This window comes from Sparus aurata, chromosome 17 (assembly GCF_900880675.1).
Source record: "Sparus aurata chromosome 17, fSpaAur1.1, whole genome shotgun sequence".
Lineage (NCBI taxonomy): Eukaryota > Metazoa > Chordata > Actinopteri > Spariformes > Sparidae > Sparus > Sparus aurata.
The window spans coordinates 4,080,395-4,099,255 of NC_044203.1; the positions used below are offsets into that span (position 1 = coordinate 4,080,395).

The window sequence follows — 18,861 nt, forward strand, 5'->3', positions numbered from 1 at the left end:
AGAAGTGCACCATCCCCGGACTCATCCCCGCCAGAGATGAGCGTGGTGTCATCCATGAACTTGACAAACTGGTGACTGGAGGTGCAACCGTTGGTGTACAGGGACAAGAGCAGGGGAGAAAGAACACAGTTTCGGGGGGGGATCCGGTGCTGATGGTCTGGGATTCAGAGACATGTTTCCCCAACTTCACACACTGCTTCCTGTCAGACAGGAAGTCTGTGATCCACCTGCAGGTGGAGTCAGGCATGTGGAGCTGGGAGAGTTTGCCCTGAGGCAGAGCTGGGAGGATAGTGTTGAATGTTGAAAGCAGAGCTGAAGTCCACATTATAAAGTAAGGAACTTACATGAAGGGCAATATATTTTTAAACAACATGTTTAAAACTCCTTTAGATACATCTCTTATCAACATTTTAATGACTTTATGAAATTAAATGATTATGCAATTATGACAGAAACATAATCGAATAAAAACATCAGTGAAACAGTCAGAGACAGTTACAGTAGACAGACATACAGCATTCTCATTATTGCAGCTATAGAACAGATAACAAAGAACTGGTCAAAATCTACTCCACCTTCATCCAATAAGTAGAATTTAACAGTAAATAGTATTTTATATATGGTAAGAATAATTCATACAATCTGAAATAAAGAGTTTAAGCATTTGAAATGGTGAAATTTGTGGATGGGATGTGGAAAACAATGAATAAAGGGTTTGAAGAGTTACTCTATTTGATCCCTTCCCTTCAGTGAATGGTGTCCATGTTAGGTCATTTGAGCTTGTGTGCCAAGTCCCGGCCACTAGGTGGCGGATTTCCAACATTCTGGTTGATGTCTGACACGTGTTGGTATGACAGTACCAACACAAGTGTCAGTTGTTTTTGGTCTGTTTGCTTTCAGTCTTTGTTGTGTTGTTTTTTCTTCTTTTTTTTCACTATAAAACTGAAACAATATATAGTGTAAGTATTCTATTCTAAAATCCCTAGTTTATTACTTCTCATCACTGAGCTAGGTGGGCAAGTGACACTGTGCAGGAAGTCAGTCCGTTTAATGCAACTCGCGATCCTTGGAAGCCCTGAAAGCAAGTGGAGAAAAAATATATATATATTGTGATTATTATAATTGTTATCCTATCCAAATAAAAAGACTTAACCTCTTCTTGAGTCATGAGAGAAAAATGATAGAGATCAGAGTTAGTAAATAGGTCACCGCAATCTTTTCACTCACAGGGCTTCCATATAGTAACTGTGCCTCTTGACAATAAAACAAAAACCTGAACCTCGCTTCAAAAAAGTGGCAGTTTGTTGCAGTCTTACATATGATTGATGTCAGCAAACATCATACAATGTAGTCTAATAGGTGCTTTTTGGCCCGTGGTCCATCAATAAGTTTAAATTTTGGCCGTTCAAGGGAAAAAGCTTGGGCACCCCTGGTCTCAATATTATGTCACTGACCTTCTTGTAGTCTTTCTATGGGGTGTTCCAGCCATAACACATTTGAGAAATTATGTGATTTTGATCACATGACATCACTTGAGCTCAGTTGTCCTACATTTGACTATTTCACCCTGTAAGAATTCAGATGACATAAGGGTTGGATCTTTGCGATTACCATACAGGACAACAACCAAAACCCTCTGAACAGTAGGCTAATTGACATGAATATTTTATAAGTTAATAATAATATTGCCAAAAGTGAGATTGAAGTCATGTTCAATTCTTATCTGAAAAGGTTTCACCTTCACATTAAATCAGTAATTTTGATTCAAATTTGGATGAATCGTTTTAGAACTATTACTGCAGCAATAATCAGAATAGTGATATCAGTTAAGGCCAGAGCCAGTTGCCCATTTAAGAACCACAATAACAGTATGATTTTAATCGATACATTTTTTTTAAGTCCCTCAGATAAATACTGGGTTGGTAAATTAGGTTTTAGTTTGTACTGGATGAATTGGTTGTACACTATAACTGCTTCGGGTAATTCACATGTTTTTTCTTTATATTCTGTTTTTTAGTTTTTTTATATTATACATTCTGTATGGCTTTGTTTTTATTGCTTTGGTTTACTCCTCTTTTTTCCGTCATTTTATTGTTTTTATTGGTCTATGTGCTCTTAGTTTGGCTTAATACTACCATATTTGTCTCCTATGCATGTATGTATGTGAATTCAGTCAATTTTCCCTGAATAAGCAATGGAATCGAAAGAATGAGAATGAGACTCACACCGAATTATAATTTAATTGAATTATTTACGTAAACTACAGAACTTGTTGCTAAGGATCTTTATAATTATTGAATTATGACTGAAAGGTGAGAGACGGACGGCGCCCCCTGTCGGAGACGCACCACGCGCAAATGGACGTGAAGGAATTTCCGCTGACGTCACTCCGTATTCCCATAGCAGGGCTGCAGCTGTCTGAGAGCAACAACAACAAGCTCTACCCACAACTACTTCACGCAGCGATAACGGGACCTGACAGCGCCAGATACCATCGAATTTTCACAAAATGCGGTCGTCGAAATAAGTCCGGCCTCCGTTTGTTCGACGTCCAGTTCGAAAACCGGGTTATCGTCGCGGAACAAACACGGAGACTCAGCCGCAGGGGGAACAGGGCAGTTCGGGGCTGCATCTGGGTCAGTGGGCCTGTCGGCGGCTGCTACGCTGATTTTGCTTTCCCCGCAGTGTCCCGTTGCGCCTGTCATTGTTTTATTTCGACACTGTGTCACCTCCATAAACCGTGTTAACATGCAGGCTAACGGGGCAGGACAGGACCGAGATTCAGAACTGTCCTGTCGTAACGGTGCGCAGAACGGCGAGTCGTCCTCCACCGGGGCAGCTCACTCCAACGGACTTCTGTCAGTCACCAACAATGGAAACACTGTCATCAACAACAACAACAACAATGGTGTGTCTGCCCAGCCAGCGTCCAACAACACCAACAGCACGTCGGATGCCAACTCGGGCGTCAAAAAGAAGAAGCGGCTGTCTCAGTCTGAAGAGGACGTCATCCGGCTGATAGGACAACATTTACACGATTTAGGTCTCAAGTAAGTGAGCCAGTTTAGTTTCGGTGTCATCGGCCCTGGGAGCCCGGACAGCCAGCTGTCGGTTGAATTATCTTACTGAAATCCACGATGCACTCGGGACTGTCATGTGGACATGTTGTCCTCTCTAGTCAAGCGGCGAAAACACCCCGACGCTCGCTTGAAAAATTACCCAGTTTGTTGCGGTCTTACATATCAGCGATGTCAGTAAATGTTATTGTAACACATCAGAAGGACGTTACATCTCTAACATTAGGCCTCACAAGTACATTCGGCTTGTCTGTGCCCCACCTAAGGAACAGGTATACCTCTGTTTGGGACGGTGGCTTGATTTTCTGCCAGTTGAATAATTGATTATTTAAAGCATTATGAAGATTTTTATTGGTTATAGATAGTGTAGATTGTATTAACAGTGACTTCAACAACAAATGTGTGTCTCAGCCCATTCTGTGCAGTGTCACATAATTGTTATGATGTGTTATTGATCAGTTGTTGTCATGACCAGACTTGATGTTGTAGTTCTAGTCATTGTATTAGAAAAATTTCATGAGTGCTGAGGCATTCCCAGGTCATTGATCATGATGTTAACAGATCTTTATCTTGCTGTGTAAACTGTGTACAGTCAGACGGTGGACCTCCTGATGCAAGAGTCTGGCTGCAGACTGGAGCACCCCTCTGCCACCAAGTTCCGCAGTCATGTCATGGAAGGAGAGTGGGACAAGGTGGAACCAAATTATCTTTAACAACAGTAATCTGTACACCGTATTTAGACACAGTAGATGAAATCATAAGGGTTTAGTTTGCTCAAAATGATTGTAGTAGTACGTTATCAATAGTGCCTCTTTTATTTATGCTTTTTCTCTCTATCTTCAGGCTGAGAGTGATCTGAATGAGCTGAAGGCACTGATGCATTCTCCAAGTGCTATAGTGGTAAGTGGCATGCTGGGCAATCCTCAGACCACTGAAAGACAGTTTTGTGTCTAATGTTGTGTTGTGTCATCAACAAATGCACAAACACAGCTGCCATGAGCACAAATCTCTGAATACAGGGACAAAATAAAAGACATATCCAGTATTTAGCACTTGAGTTCAAACATTTGTGCGAGTACAAGAGAATAAAACGGAAAGCGTCAAACAGTTTCACAGAACAACTGAAACAACCACGACTAAAACATAACAAAATGTCATGACTATAACTTATGTTCCCTGAAGAAACAGAACAAAGTACAATGTAATTGTATGGAATATCCTGCCCTCACGTAGCCTTACTGAAGACACCTCCATTCAGGCTTTAAAGAATGACTTCTGCATTTTTCAGCCTTAATCCTATCTATTTGAATTGAAACACACCAGTGAGACCCCTCAATGTTCGCTGTGTCTCGTGGTAGCACCTTAATATCTGTTGTCCTTCTGAGTGACGTCATCTGTACTTGGAAGAACTACTTATACATTCATTGGGGGCGTGTAAGATCGCACACAAAAAAAAACTTCTTTCGTGTCTTGCTTGTATGCAAATTAGCCACATGTTCAAGTGTCTTGTTAACATGAGAGCAGAGGAGGTTGTTGAGGGGGAGACTTTTTAAAGTGTTTTGGCTGACTCGATACTCAGGCAGGATATTTTATCAAGTCAGAGTAGACAGCTGAAGAAATCAAGCGGAGCCGAGCTGCAGCTGAATTAGCGTTAGAGGACATGATTGACAGCGACTATCCAGAACTGCCAATAGCAAACAGTGACTAGTGAAGCCTATTCATATCACCCTCCGATGCCAACAGAAACAGAATATTTCTGCTCTAGTGCATGGGCAGTTTGTTGGATACTGTCGTCGACAACTACCCTGAAGCAGCGCATGTGCATTGCATGAAAGTTTTACTTTTGCCTTGCGTACAGGTGTGCTAGAGAACTTCTTCAGGATCCCAAAGAAATACTGGAAAAAAGCATGACCAGCAGGGCCAAGGGGAAAGATGACCACTGAGTTAGTATTTTGTCTCCAGGCCAGCAAACTAGGAGCTACAGGCTTGGGCAATGACACACAGCAGCAACAAGCTGTTTTCTCTCAACAAGTGTGAGATGATTTGTAGATTTGATTTATGATTTAAAATTGGTTAAAGCAGTTAGAAGAAAACAACCCATTAAGAATTCTTTGAAATATAGATGTATAGTAAAAAGAATCATAAAGACCCAAAAAGGAGGAGATATTAAGGCATATGAGGCTTTAATTCTTGGAAAAGGTAGACTAATCATGGAAATAATGAGTGATTTCCTGTTTCCTGAGAAACAAAAATGGGGGTAAAAACTCATTTGAAATTTATAACACTAGTGCATTGCCCGTAGGAAGCATGTATTTCTATAGAAAAGTGGGAGGTTAAGTAGCTTTTTCATGGATGGCCAAATGAGGCTGTATTTGAAGGTGGGACGTCAGGTATATAATTGGCTGTTTTTGATTATACCATTATATGTCACCTTAAAAACTATTTACCTTACCTTACTTGGTGTAATTATTTTTAGCACAACCTCACATGTGTGACTGTACAGTTATTTTTTTCATTTTAAGGTACTATATTAACGCTATGGACCTAAAATCACAAAATAACAGTAGAAAAAGTTAGTTTTTTTACTGTGAAAACCACAAATATGTTTAATGGACCAATTGCAGTAGTTATAATGCAAATATAAATTGTTGTTTGCTAAATTGGTGCATAAGTTTTTGAAATTTACAAAGCTATGTGTAACTATTTACATTTAAATGCAGGCAATGCCTCAGGCTCAGGGCTCAGCTCATTCCTGCCTGTTCCACATCAGCCGTCTCCTCCTTGGTTTGCCTCACAACACGACTCCACTACTCACTAAACACACTACACCAAACACTACATAACACACTAACTATACACTCCAAACACGCTATATGTCACAAATCTCTCAACTCTCAAAACTTGCTATCTCTGTCGCTGTCTCCAACACATCACTGCTGCTGTCAATCATCCGCCGATGTCCCTCCCACATCTTCCTGTTCCTCAACAACCAAACTTGCTGCTTGGACACTTTCGTGACAAAAGCACATTTTTACTGTTTCTTCCTGCACCAGACATAAAGCAAACGTAACGGCAATGTTCGCGAAAAAGCGTGTTGGACATTATTTACCCTAAATCCGGTTTTGGACGTGCTGGTGCGCCCGCTCCGTCAACTCGGTAGGTAACGTTAGGCCGCGTGGGTCGGCTAGCAGCAAACAGCTAGCTACACACAAACATCCACAGATTCCGATCCCACTTTGTTGACCGCGCATCTCCGGATCTCCTCAGACCCGAACAGACTCAGTCTGGACTTGTTTAATCTCATTATAATCCACAACAGTCAGTTTAGATGAACAGAACAGAACAGAATGGGACCGAACCGCCGGCAAAATCCCGGTCCAGCTCGCGCCGCTGCAGGTATAAATCCGCTTGTGACAAAAACACATTTTTACTGTTTCTTCCTGCACCAGACACAAAGAAAACGTAACGGCAATGTTCGCGAAAAGGCGTGTTGGACATTATTTACCCTAAATCCGGTTTTGGACGTGCTGGTGCGCCCGCTCCGTCAACTCGGTAGGTAACGTTAGGCCGCGTGGGTCGGCTAGCAGCAAACAGCTAGCTACACACAAACATCCACAGATTCCGATCTCACTTTGTTGACCGCGCGTCTCCGGATCTCCTCAAACCCGAACAGACTCAGTCTGGACTTGTTTAATCTCATTATAATCCACAACAGTCAGTTTAGATGAACAGAACAGAACAGAATGGGACCGAACCGCCGGCAAAATCCCGGTCCAGCTCGCGCCGCTGCAGGTATAAATCCGCTTGTGACAAAAACAAATTTTTACTGTTTCTTCCTGCACCAGACACAAAGAAAACGTAACGGCAATGTTCGCGAAAAGGCTTGTTGGACATTATTTACCCTAAATCCAGTTTTGGACGTGCCAGTGCGTCCGCTCCGTCGACTCGGGCGGTGGGCCGTGTAGCGCTAGCTACACACAAACATCCACAGATTCCGATCCCACTTTGTTGACCGCGCGTCTCCGGATCTCCTCAGACCCGAACAGACTTGGACTTGTTTAATCTCATTAATCCACAACAGTCCCGGTCCAGCTTGCGCCGCTGCAGGTATAAATCCGCTTGTTTTTTTAAGGTATGTCGTGGGCTTGAGCTCTGCAGTGATTGGCTCTGGTGCGCACGTGGCCACGGTGTGCAGTGGTTGGCTCTGGTGCCCACATGACTGTGGTGGCTCCGGTGGACAATGCTTGCAGAATTTGTAAAGCATTGATGAAATAATTTATTGACGCTATCATTGCAGTCCAAGCAAATGCTTATTGCACACCACTGAACCACGCAGCAGCCATGTTGAAAGTCTCAGGTCAGTCTGATCCTGATCCGCGGAGATATTTGAGGAACACACACACACACACACAGACACAGACAGACACAGACAGACAGACAGAGATTCCTTGTATTATAGAGAGATTTATATTTAGAAAATATGTAAGTGTACAATTTACCTTTCTTAAAACATATGCACCAGCTGTTTGTGGGCACACATATTACAGAATAATACCTCTCAGCTTTGAGTGACCTGCTTTGACAAATTTCATTTGTTTATAAAATGGATAACTTTAAAAATCAATTCCATGAAGCTCTTCTTCTCTGCAGACAGATCACAGGCAATAAACTTGCCACAGGAGGTCACATGCAATGCATGTGACCTCCGTACTCAGTACTGAAAACTCTAATAACCCAACTTTCTCGATACACCACACACTGGGGATTTTATTGCCTCTATTAACTACATTTACTATCAACATTGATTTTGATATGCACATAAAACATGGCGAATTTCTCCTTTAAGACAGATGATCTGTGGTGATGTATGTGAAGCCACCAAACCGGAGACCAACCTCCAGCTCTTTAGTCCATCAAAGACCCAGCAGAAAGGACAGAATGAACCACTGAAGGGTTTTTTCACATCCAAAAGATAAAATCGAACACAATGCATTTAATGCATACAGGGGGGTGTTTGGCCATGAATGTGCATTGTGGTCTGACATGGAAAAGAACAAGAGGCAGTAGGTATTTGCACTGGATGCAAAGGGGGTCACTTCTGCCCTGCCAAAAGAATCCCATATTTGGGCCACCACTAATGGGTGCACTCCCTTTGCTTCAGAAGAGGGTTTTCCCCTGGAGAGAAGGTCAACTCAGGTTCAAGACACCCACTGCCACACTGTCACACAGATGTCCTCACTTCCTCAGGGAGGCATCCGTGGGTGCCACTTTGAAAAAAGTACGGGATCACTCCAATGGAGGAGTCATCGGCCAACTCCAAGACAAAGTCCGGGAACATGGGCAGGCTGTTCTTGACTGTTGTTGGTTCAGGGGGCGGAGGACTTCTGCAAACCGTGATGATTAGTGAGCCGGGCTAAAAATCCTGCTGATTTTCATCCAGGTGAGAGCCAATTAGGGCTGCACGATTCTGGAAAAAATGTGAATCACAATTTTTTTGCTTAGAATTGAGATCACGATTCTCTGGCACGATTTTTTTTCACAAAATGTTTATTGCACTGATAAACTTGAACAAAACAAAAAAAATACATTGCTTTGGCAGAGGCATATGCCTCTGCCAAAGCTCATCATTGGATGAGAAATGATTTTTACAAAAGTAAAAAAAAAAATTAGTCTCCAAGATGAGAGGGCATCCTTCAATACCTCGTGTTGTACAGTGTTTATTGGGGCCGTATCTCTGGCTAGGTGATATGTGATAGCTGCTGTGATCAGCTTTCTAAAACGGAGGCATAATATATCCTCCTTTTCCAAAAGCCACCTCAGAGGTAGGCGTAAACATGTGATGTGACGTGAAGCCTGAAGTTGGGCTGTGAACAGTTAACGAATTTGTCTTCAAAATAAGAGCTTTACATTGCACCCCATTGGAGTTTAGAAATGGGTTCTTAGCGGGGGGCTTTTAATTTGAAAGTAGCGACCGTTCCTAGCTTGTGGCTACAACAACAAGCTAACACAACCATACAGCTAGATATCTGGCGGCTGTCCAGTTGCTCATCTAGCAGGCGAGGCGGAAATAAGTGTACCCTCCGAGGCGGCAAATCAGGGGTCTGTTCTGGTCCGCCGATTTGCCGCCTCGGAGGGTAAAACCGCGGACCTAGCCGCCCAAAGGATGGGCAGATTGGCGGCTTGTTGCCCTGTCTCACTCACTCCTTCCAAACACTCAACTGCAGGCGGGCTTCCTCCACTGAATCACATGTTGTGAAGACGCTTTACCACAGGTTAAGAGAGGAGGCAACAGCAGTGCTGCGTTTGGGGGCGCTTCAAAAATTCCGGGAAGAAAATAGGAGCATTTGTTTGTGATTCAGCTCGAGATATAAAATGCTTCAGAATCGCTGTGTAGAAATGAGATCACGTGTATGTGTGAATCGAGATCGCGATTTTTTAACGATTTTTTGTGCAGCCCTAGAGCCAATGTTGTGATTGGCCCATCACTACAACAGCCATGTCCAAGGACTTCAGATATATAAGATAGACAATACTGGATGAACAGAGTAATGGCTTGAACGCAAAGCCGTCAGATCGCTGTCCTTTTCACACTACACAACTATCTGCCTTGTAGTTGGGAGTCTTAGCTTGTTGTGATTTCCACACTACACTACTGACTGGTCAGCTACGAGTCACACACTAGACGATCACACACCCTACATTTGACATTCGAATGATGCGGTCCAAACTGTCCAAATTGATTGTACGCTGATTCACAGCAGAAAAAAAGAGAGGATAAAAGATGATAAGTGAGAGAGTGGATTAGGATGCATGGATAGCAAAAGATTTATTTACACCGAAAACATATGACTGCCAGCTCGCATCATGGTTATACAGTCCATTCAGAAAGTATTCAGAACCCTTGTCTTATTTCACATTTTATTATGTTGCAGGCTTATGCTAAAATAATTTTTTTTCAAATTCCTGTGTGGAGTCTGGAGAAACCCTCAGAAGGACGACCATCACCGTAACACCTCATCAATCTGGGCTTTATGGCAGAGTTGCTAGACGGAAGCCTCTCCTCAGTGAAAGACACTTGAAAGCCTGCTTGGAGTTTGCAAAAAAACACTTTAAGGACAGTCAGACTGTGAGAGACAAGGTTGTTGTCAATTACAATTGACATGTCCAAAGGAAACCAGGCACTGCTCATCACCTGCCCGATACAATCCCAGCGGGGAAGCATGTTGGTGTGGCAGCATCATGCTTTAGGGGTGCTTTTCAGCGGCAGGGACTGGGCAACTGGTTAGAGTTGAGGGAAAGCAGAACAGGGCAAATAACAGAGATATCCTTAATGAAAACCTGGCCTGGAGTGCTCAGGACCTCAGACTCGGCTGAAGGTTGACCTTCCAACAGGACTGTGACCCTTAGCACACAGCCAAGACAATGCAGTAGTGGCTTAGGGACACCCCTGTGAATGTCCGTGAGTGGCCCAGCTAGAGCCCTGACTTGAACCACATCGAAGATCTCTGGAGTGAAATGAAAATGGCTGCCTACCGACGGTCTTCATCAAACCTGACAGAATTTGAGAGGAACTGCAGCGAAGAATGGCAGAAAATCCCAAAATCCATGTGTGCAAAGCTTGTCATGTCATACCCGAGAAGACTCGATGCTTTAATGGCTGCAAAAGGTGCTTCAACTAAATACTGAGTAAAGGGTCTGAATACTGATGTCAATGTGATATTCAGTTTTTACAAGGGCTGTCAAACGATTATTTTTTTTAATCGCGATTAATCGCATTTTGTCCATAGTTAACTCATGATTAATCGCAAATTAATCAAAAATTTTTTGGCACATTTTTTTCTGTTCTAAATTAACCTGAGTGTATTTTTTCATGTTCTTAATACTTTTAACAACATAAGAAAGGGTTAGGGTTAGGCAAATATGCTTGCTTTATGAAAATGTTTATTCAACACTGTAAATCATGCAGGAAAGAAAAGGCTCAAAAAATATCCCCTTACCCTAAATGGGATCAAAACATGGTGATGTCTGCTTTTGGTGAGGGGGCGGGGGGCTCTCTGCATCTGCCATGTGTTTGGCTTGCAAATGATATTTGAGACTCGACGTACTTCAGTGGTAACTCATTTCATGTCGACAGTACAGGCAGATAAATTTTGTCCTATTGACCGAACCATCTGGCAGTGTTTTGAAAGTGAATTTGCCGTTCATAAGTCCTTTCTCCATTTCCTTTTGCTTTCGCTTTTCAGTCCACCGTGTTTTTCCCGAACCGCCAGCCCTGCTTCTTCTTCTTCTGAGTCCCTTTCTTATTATTCTGCCACCCTCTGGATCAAGACTACAGGTGTCACCGACGACCGTAAATCATACAATGCGCGTTTCTTTTTGTTTTAATACGGAGCATTAAAAAAATTAACGGCGTTAAGAGGATGTGGCGTTAACGCGTTATTAACGTGTTAACTTTGACAGCCCTAGTTTGTACTTTCTGATAAATTTGCAATGATTTCGGGGGGCGTGGCTTGGCCGCAATGGAGTAGGCTGTGTTCGACTTGAGCTCCCGTTGAGCCTCCATTTTATCCGGAAAACGTGGGGTGTAATCTTTTTCATACAACAGTAAATTATCACTAAACTCCATCGGATAGTAGAACAAGTCCACGGCGGTGCCCTGATGGACACGAGGTTGAAGAAATTTAAGTATACTGGATCCTCCAAAACAAGGCCCAATACCTCCTCGGACCAGAGTACTGCACAGAGTCCAGCTAAAGTGGCTCCACCCTTACCTGCTTCGGGAATGATGAAAGTTGGATAAAGAGCCGCTGATCAACCGCTCGCACCGGAGCCTAGGACCGAAGAAGCCGGGTGGCAAACCTCGCGCCATCGTTGCTAAGCTACATTATTACCAAGACTGTGTCCAGATACTGCAACGTGCTCGCACTCGGGGTCCGCTCCGTTTCAACGGGGAACCAATTACCATCTTCCCGGACTACACGGCAGCTGTGGCTAAAGCTCGGGCTGCATTTACAGAGGTGAGGAAGCTGCTTCGCGACCGACAGGGAGTCCGGTACGGGATTCTGTTTCCAGCACGGTTTCGGGTCGAAGAGGGGGAGGACAGAGAGTTCACTGACCCGGACAAAGCTACGACCTATATCATGAAGAATATTGTCTCATCCAGGGAGGCCGCAGAATGTATGTGAGACTGACCATCTCAACTGAACATAATACCTCTGTCGACCTACGGGTATGTTGAACATGAGTATATCACTGTGCCAATTGTCATCAGGTACAAATTCACAACACAGTGTTTAGCCAACATTTTTTATATACTGTACAACTTTCTTTTTGGAAACGTTGACCAGCCTGAACTGTGTGCTCATAGGCTGGCATACTATTTCATGGTCAGCTTAGTGTTCCTACCAAAGTACTGACTTGTTGTTTTTGCTTAAAGTATATCCTGAGTTAAAATGAAAGAAACACTGTTGCAGTTCCTGATTGTTCTAATGGGTTAATTGGGTCAGCCTTAGTTGGCTATTTGTTAGAGACATTACACTTGATGCAATGTAATTTAAGGAAGTTAATGCTGTATAGTCTTGATATTCAGCATGATATATATATTCTTTCCCAAGAATTATAACTTAAGTTTACTGAGCATTATACCTGGAATTGTATTACCTTGCGCATTACCATTCCTTATTTTCTATATGTTGGAGGCTCGACGGAGCCCGAGTGCTTGGCTTTACAGTTCCCAACCACAAGCACTTAATGTGTGGATTTTTCTCTGAGGGTTGTTGTAATCACCTTGTTCATGTGGGTGATGGGGGGTGGGTAGCTGCTGGACCTATCTACAAATTGATGCTACTCTGCCAGACTTTTATTTTGTTCTTGTTTGTTTTTGTGTCTTTGGGTTTCATATATAATACTCACTTCTCTGTATACACAATATGGCCAATATAAATAATACAGGAGGTTATGATGGTTGCCCTATTAACTTCACAAGTTGGAATGTTAAATCACTTAATCATCCAGTGAAATTTAAAAAAATATTCTCACACCTAAAACAGCTCAGTGCAGATATTGCATTCTTACAAGAGACCCATATACGTTCTTGTGATAGCGCTCGCCTGGGTAGGGGGTGGGCTGGTCAGGTGTATCAATCCAATTTCTGCTCAAAGGCCAGGGGTGTTGCTATTATGATAAGTAAAAGTGTACAGTTCACTGCATCTCACGTGCAAACTGACTCTGCAGAGCATATGTCATTGTGGTAGGGAAATTATACTCGCTCCCAGTTATTTTAGCCTGTATTTATGCCCCAAACTGGGATGACCCTTCATTCTTTACCAATTTTTTCTCTCACCTACCAGACATGACATCACATCATCTTATACTTGGCGGTGACATTAACTGTGCACTTTCTCCTCTTTTAGATAGGAGTATTACGAAGAGGGCATCCCTGTCGAAATCAGCACACTCTATTCAGCTCTTCCTGAAGACTTATGGTGTAGCAGATGTATGGCGGTTTCGCAATCCCTACGTTAGGGCGTACTCTTACTTTTCCCCGGTTCACAAGACGTATTCACGTATTGATTACTTTTTCCTGGATAAGAGAATTCTGCATCTCACCAAAGAATGTAATTACGGGGCTATGGTCATTTCGGATCATGGTCCCTTAATCATGAAAATGTACATTCCTAATACACAATCTATATACCGTTCATGGCGGTTTAACCCATTGCTTCTGTCAGAAGATGAGTTCACTGAGTTCATATCGTCTGAAATTAAAATGTTTCTTGACATCAATCAAACCCCAGGGATGTCGCCATCTATAGTTTGGGAGTCGCTAAAGGCATATCTAAGGGGTCAAATTATTTCTTACTGTGCAAATAAAAAAAGGGCTAGTAATGAGCGTATTAAAAAATTAGCAGATGAGATATTGGAGTTAGACAGGCTGCATGGCCACTCCTTATCAGCAGATGTAATTAAAAAACACCTGTCATTACAGACAGAGTTTGATCTCCTGTCCACCCGACATGCGGAATACCTTATTTCCAAATCAAGACATGGTCACTATGAACATGGGGAAAAGTCTGGCCGAGCACTTGCTCACCAGTTGCGTCAAAGAACTGCTATCAAACCATTCCTGAAATTAAAGATGATTGTGGTTTAAAATGCAATGACAATGGGGAAATCAATTCCTGTTTCAGGAAATTCTACCAAGTATTTTATTCTTCAGATGTGCCCACTAATCCTGCTGACCTAGAAGACTTTTTTAAATCCCTGAAAATGCCTTCTGTAGGGGTAGAACTTTCGGCTGATCTGGAAAGGGATTTCTCTGTCAGGGAGATAGTGTCAGCAATCGGAGCCATGCAAAGTGGCAAATCTCCAGGGCCAGATGGTTTCTCAACTGAATTTTTCAAAAAGTTTTCTGACCAGTTATCTCCTTTGCTATTGTTAGTATTTGAAGAGTCTTTAGTCACCAATTGTTTGCCCCCAACCATGCGTCAAGCAGTCATCTCTTTATTACTTAAAAAGGATAAGAATCCCCTGAATTGCAGTTCATACCGCCCTGTTTCGTTGCTGAACACAGATGCAAAGATTCTTGCCAAGACTCTGGCACGTCGCCTTGAAAACATTATCCCCTCTATTATTTCGTCTGACCAGACAGGATTTATAACAAATCGTTATTCATTTTTCAATATCAGGCGTCTATTTGATATTCTTTATGGTCCCACTCCACCCGATCCTGGGAATATTGAGGTGATGCTGTCACTCGACGCTGAAAAAGCGTTTGATCGGGTGGAGTGGGACTATCTTTTCAAAACTTTAGAAGCGTTTCATTTCGGTCCTAAATTCATTTCCTGGATCAGACTCCTTTACACGCTCCCAGTGGCTGCGGTACGCACCAATAGTAATTTATCCACCTACTTTGAGCTGAAGCGGGGCACGAGGCAGGGGTGTCCTCTTTCACCACTTTTATTTGCCGTTGCACTTGAGCCACTTTCATTAGCCCTGAAGCAGTGCACCACCATCAAGGGGATACGCCGGGCGGGTTCGGAGCATAAAGTTTCACTCTATGCGGATGACATGTTATTATTTATATCGGACCCCCTCTCAAGCCTTCCTGAATTATCGATTCTACTCACAAAGTTCGGAAAATTATCTGGTTATAAAGTTAATCTTCAGAAAAGTTAACTTATGCCGATTTCTTCTGTAGACAGATCATATTTTGGTTCAATCCCTTTTAAATTTAGTCCTAAAAAGATAAAATATTTAGGTATATGGGTCACACGTAACCACAAAGATCTTTTTAGGGCTAATTATCATCCCCTCTTAAGTAGCCTTAAGCAAGACCTGGACCCTTGGGACCCTTTGCCTCTCTCCTTAGGAGGGAGGATCAATACGATTAAAATGAACGTTCTACCTAAGTTTTTATATTTATTTCAGTGTCTTCCTATTTTTCTAACAAAATCTTTTTTTTCAAACTTAAACAGTCAAATTTCATCTTTTATATGGCATAAAAGGCAGCCCAGGATTAATAAAAATATATTACAGAGACCTCGCGCATTGGGTGGTATGGCACTTCCAAATTTTATGTATTACCATTGGGCTGCTAATATAAGAGCACTGCTGTATTGGTTGAGAAATGATTGCACAGATGTCAATAGTACTGAATGGACGTTGTTAGAGAAGGGCGTCCATTGGATCTACTTCCCCAGTAGCTTTATTATGTTCCAAGTTACCTTTCAAACAGCCCATTTCAGCCTTCTCTACTAATCCAGTTGTTATCCATTCAATTAAAATCTGGAACCAGTTCAGAAGGACCTTTAATCTCACTGATCTTTCACTTGTTGCACCATTGTTTAAGAATCATATGTTTGTCCCATCAATGATGGACGATGCTTTTAATGTCTGGGCAAGAAATGGAATAGATACATTATCTAACCTCTATATCGAAAATAGGTTTGCCACTTTTATACAATTGCAACAGAAATATGGTCTTCATAAATCACATTTCTACAGGTATTTACAGCTTAGAGATTTTGTGGCTTCTAACTCTGACTGTTTCCCACTGAGTCCTTCTGAATCTCTGCTTGAAACAATTTTAAAATGTAAAGTTAACATAAAACATGTAATAGGCAGAATTTATACAATGCTTAATACACATAACATGAACAGTCTCGATAGCCTTAGACTCAAATGGGAAACAGACCTGGATGAAACGATTACAGAAGAAATATGGCAAAAAATTATACAGCGAATCTACTCTTCCTCTATATGCCTCAGACACACTGTGGTTCAGTTTAAAATAGTGCACCGTCTTCATTGGACCAAGGACAGACTGTCCAAGATCAAAACAGATATTGACCCTACGTGTGATCGGTGCAGGCAAGCTCCTGCCACACTACTACACATGTTCTGGTCGTGCCCTAAGCTACACAGTTTTTGGCAGTCCATCTTTGAGGCATTCTCTGGAATATGTGGAAAAACAGTACACCCATCTCCTCTGATTTCATTGTTTGGTGTGGCTCCGGTGGATGCCACTTTTTCTGGGGGCCACCTGAGCATGATGGCCTTCTGCTCTTTGTTGGCCAGGAGGCTTATCCTGTTTAAATGGAAAGATGCTCTCCCCCCAACATATGGCCAATGGATTAGGGAGGTCATGAGTTATATTCATTTAGAAAAAATTAGATACACTGTAAGAGGGTCTACTAGAAAATTTTATGTCATTTGGCAGCCATTTATTTCCTTTGTGGAAGGCACAACAGCTACTAACATATCTATGTAACCCAGTTATGTGTGTGTACCCCCTTTTTTTTTTTTTTCCTTTTTTCCTTTCGTTTTATTATTATTATTTATTTATGTTGTCTTTTTTCTTTATTTGCCTAGATATTTTATATTATAAGTATGAAACGGCAGACTCATATTTGAATATGTCGGGATGTATGGCAATTTGCTGGGGGTCCAGTACCTGTGGGTGGGGGGCACTGGGAAGTTGGTTGGTTGGTTTGTTTGGTTCTATGGACAGGAATGAGACTTGACTATTTTACATGTAAATTGTATACCGTTTGTTTGTTTGTTATATTTGGAAAACAAATAAAAAAGACCTTGATCAAAAATTTGCAAAGATTTCTAAAATTCAGTCACCCCTTTGTCATTATGGTGTTTTGAGTGTTGATTGATGAGGGAAAAAAAACATTCTATGATTTTAGCTTCAACATGACAATGTGAAAAAGTGGAGGGCTCTGAATACTTTCTGAATAACCTGAAATACTTGTGTGTATGTATTCTAATAAAACATATGCTATTATTATAGCAGAGGAGGGAGGGAGAAAGGAGAGAGGGCTTTGCTCTCATTGGCTGTGGCTCATTCCTGGCTGTCTGTTCCATCTTTGACATCTCTCAGTTCACGCATACCAGGCGTGGTTAAAAGGAACGCATACCAATCTGCCTCTGATGTGGGGCTTTTTGTCGGCAACCTTCAAAAGAACGTCTGTGAAGGCAAGATCAGGGTTGCAGCGGAAGTTTCATGTGTATTAGGACATAATCTTTGGTGAAAATATAACCCCTCTGTCTTAATCTGCTTTAGGTCATTGTAAGTGATAATAATAATAGTAATAATAAATGTGCCAGTGTCGGTTGTAGAAACTTGAAAATATATCCCAACCCTAATCATGTGGACAGTTTTACCACATTTAAAAACCACATTTTTATAGGGATGCACATTATGGATATTTTTTTAGTTGATACTGATAACCGATAATTACCTGCTTCTCATGTTCGGTACTGATGAGATATTTTAAATAGAAGTTTGTAACCTGTAGTTGATGCACACCTGAGGGTAAGAAAGGCTCAGATGTAGTGAGCAGATATGGATGATATAATATTTGATGGCTCTAACAAGATTTGTTGTGTTAAAAAGTTTTCCCTCCTTTCAGAACCCTAGCATGACATAAATTGAGTGCTGCCCTTGTTCTTCCTGTCCTTCTTCTCTGTGTTTATTGGTGAATCTGAAATCAACTATAAAGGTGCATACCGCTAATTTCTGTAATGGAGTGTGTAGAGGCCGTGCTTGTGAAGTTCATGAAATCAATTTGGCTTCATATTATGATATATATTCATTTGCTACCAATAAGTAGCCAATAATAAACATTAAAATACACATAAAATATCTGCCCAATTTATATTGTGCATCTCTATTTCACCTTTGCATTAGAAACACTTGTTAAGTTAGTTATTACTTAAAGTTATTACTCTCTGAGGTCTGCTCTGAAGTCTGTTCAGCAAGCCATGGGACAATATGAACTTTCCCTGGTTAGAATAATTGTGATTCATGACATTATGATTTTCATCAGAAATGCTTTCAACATTTGACACGGCACTCAAACATGCTGTATTCACTTGCCACACATTTTTTTAAAAGAAACAAATATTATTTATGAATTGATTGAAAAAGTTTCCTCGAACAGGGCTATGGAGGCAAATGGGGGTACTGGTCTGCAAACAAACATCATAAACACCTTGTCGTTCTTCAGTTTAGAAGACATAACATTTCCACACATCAGATTTAACTTATTTGTCATGAATAGAATGGGCAAGTGGAATTTCAAGAAAGGTGACAGGTTTAGAGAATTTGAAATTACTGGAAAGGTGCAAGGTCATCATTGTGGCAATTCAAAGTGAATCAGAAAATCAATATGTGTATATTATAGAGCTATACAATTTTTTCAATAGGATAGTTAAGATTATCCTGATAATGGAAAAAAAATCAATTTATCCTGTTTATATCGCTATAAAATCC

At 41.6% G+C, this 18,861-nt stretch overlaps 1 protein-coding gene across 1 annotated transcript in view; it reads left to right on the forward strand.

Moving 5' to 3' along the window:
- Positions 1–2,374: 2,374 nt before the first annotated feature.
- wdr26a (WD repeat domain 26a) overlaps positions 2,375–18,861 on the forward strand; it is a 44,570-nt gene continuing 28,083 nt past the window's right edge. The window contains exons 1-3 of the mRNA XM_030394083.1: positions 2,375–3,050; positions 3,670–3,769; positions 3,921–3,977. Coding sequence (XP_030249943.1) covers positions 2,749–3,050; positions 3,670–3,769; positions 3,921–3,977 — 459 coding nt within the window. The 5' untranslated portion in view covers positions 2,375–2,748. The remainder of the gene's footprint in view (positions 3,051–3,669; positions 3,770–3,920; positions 3,978–18,861) is intronic.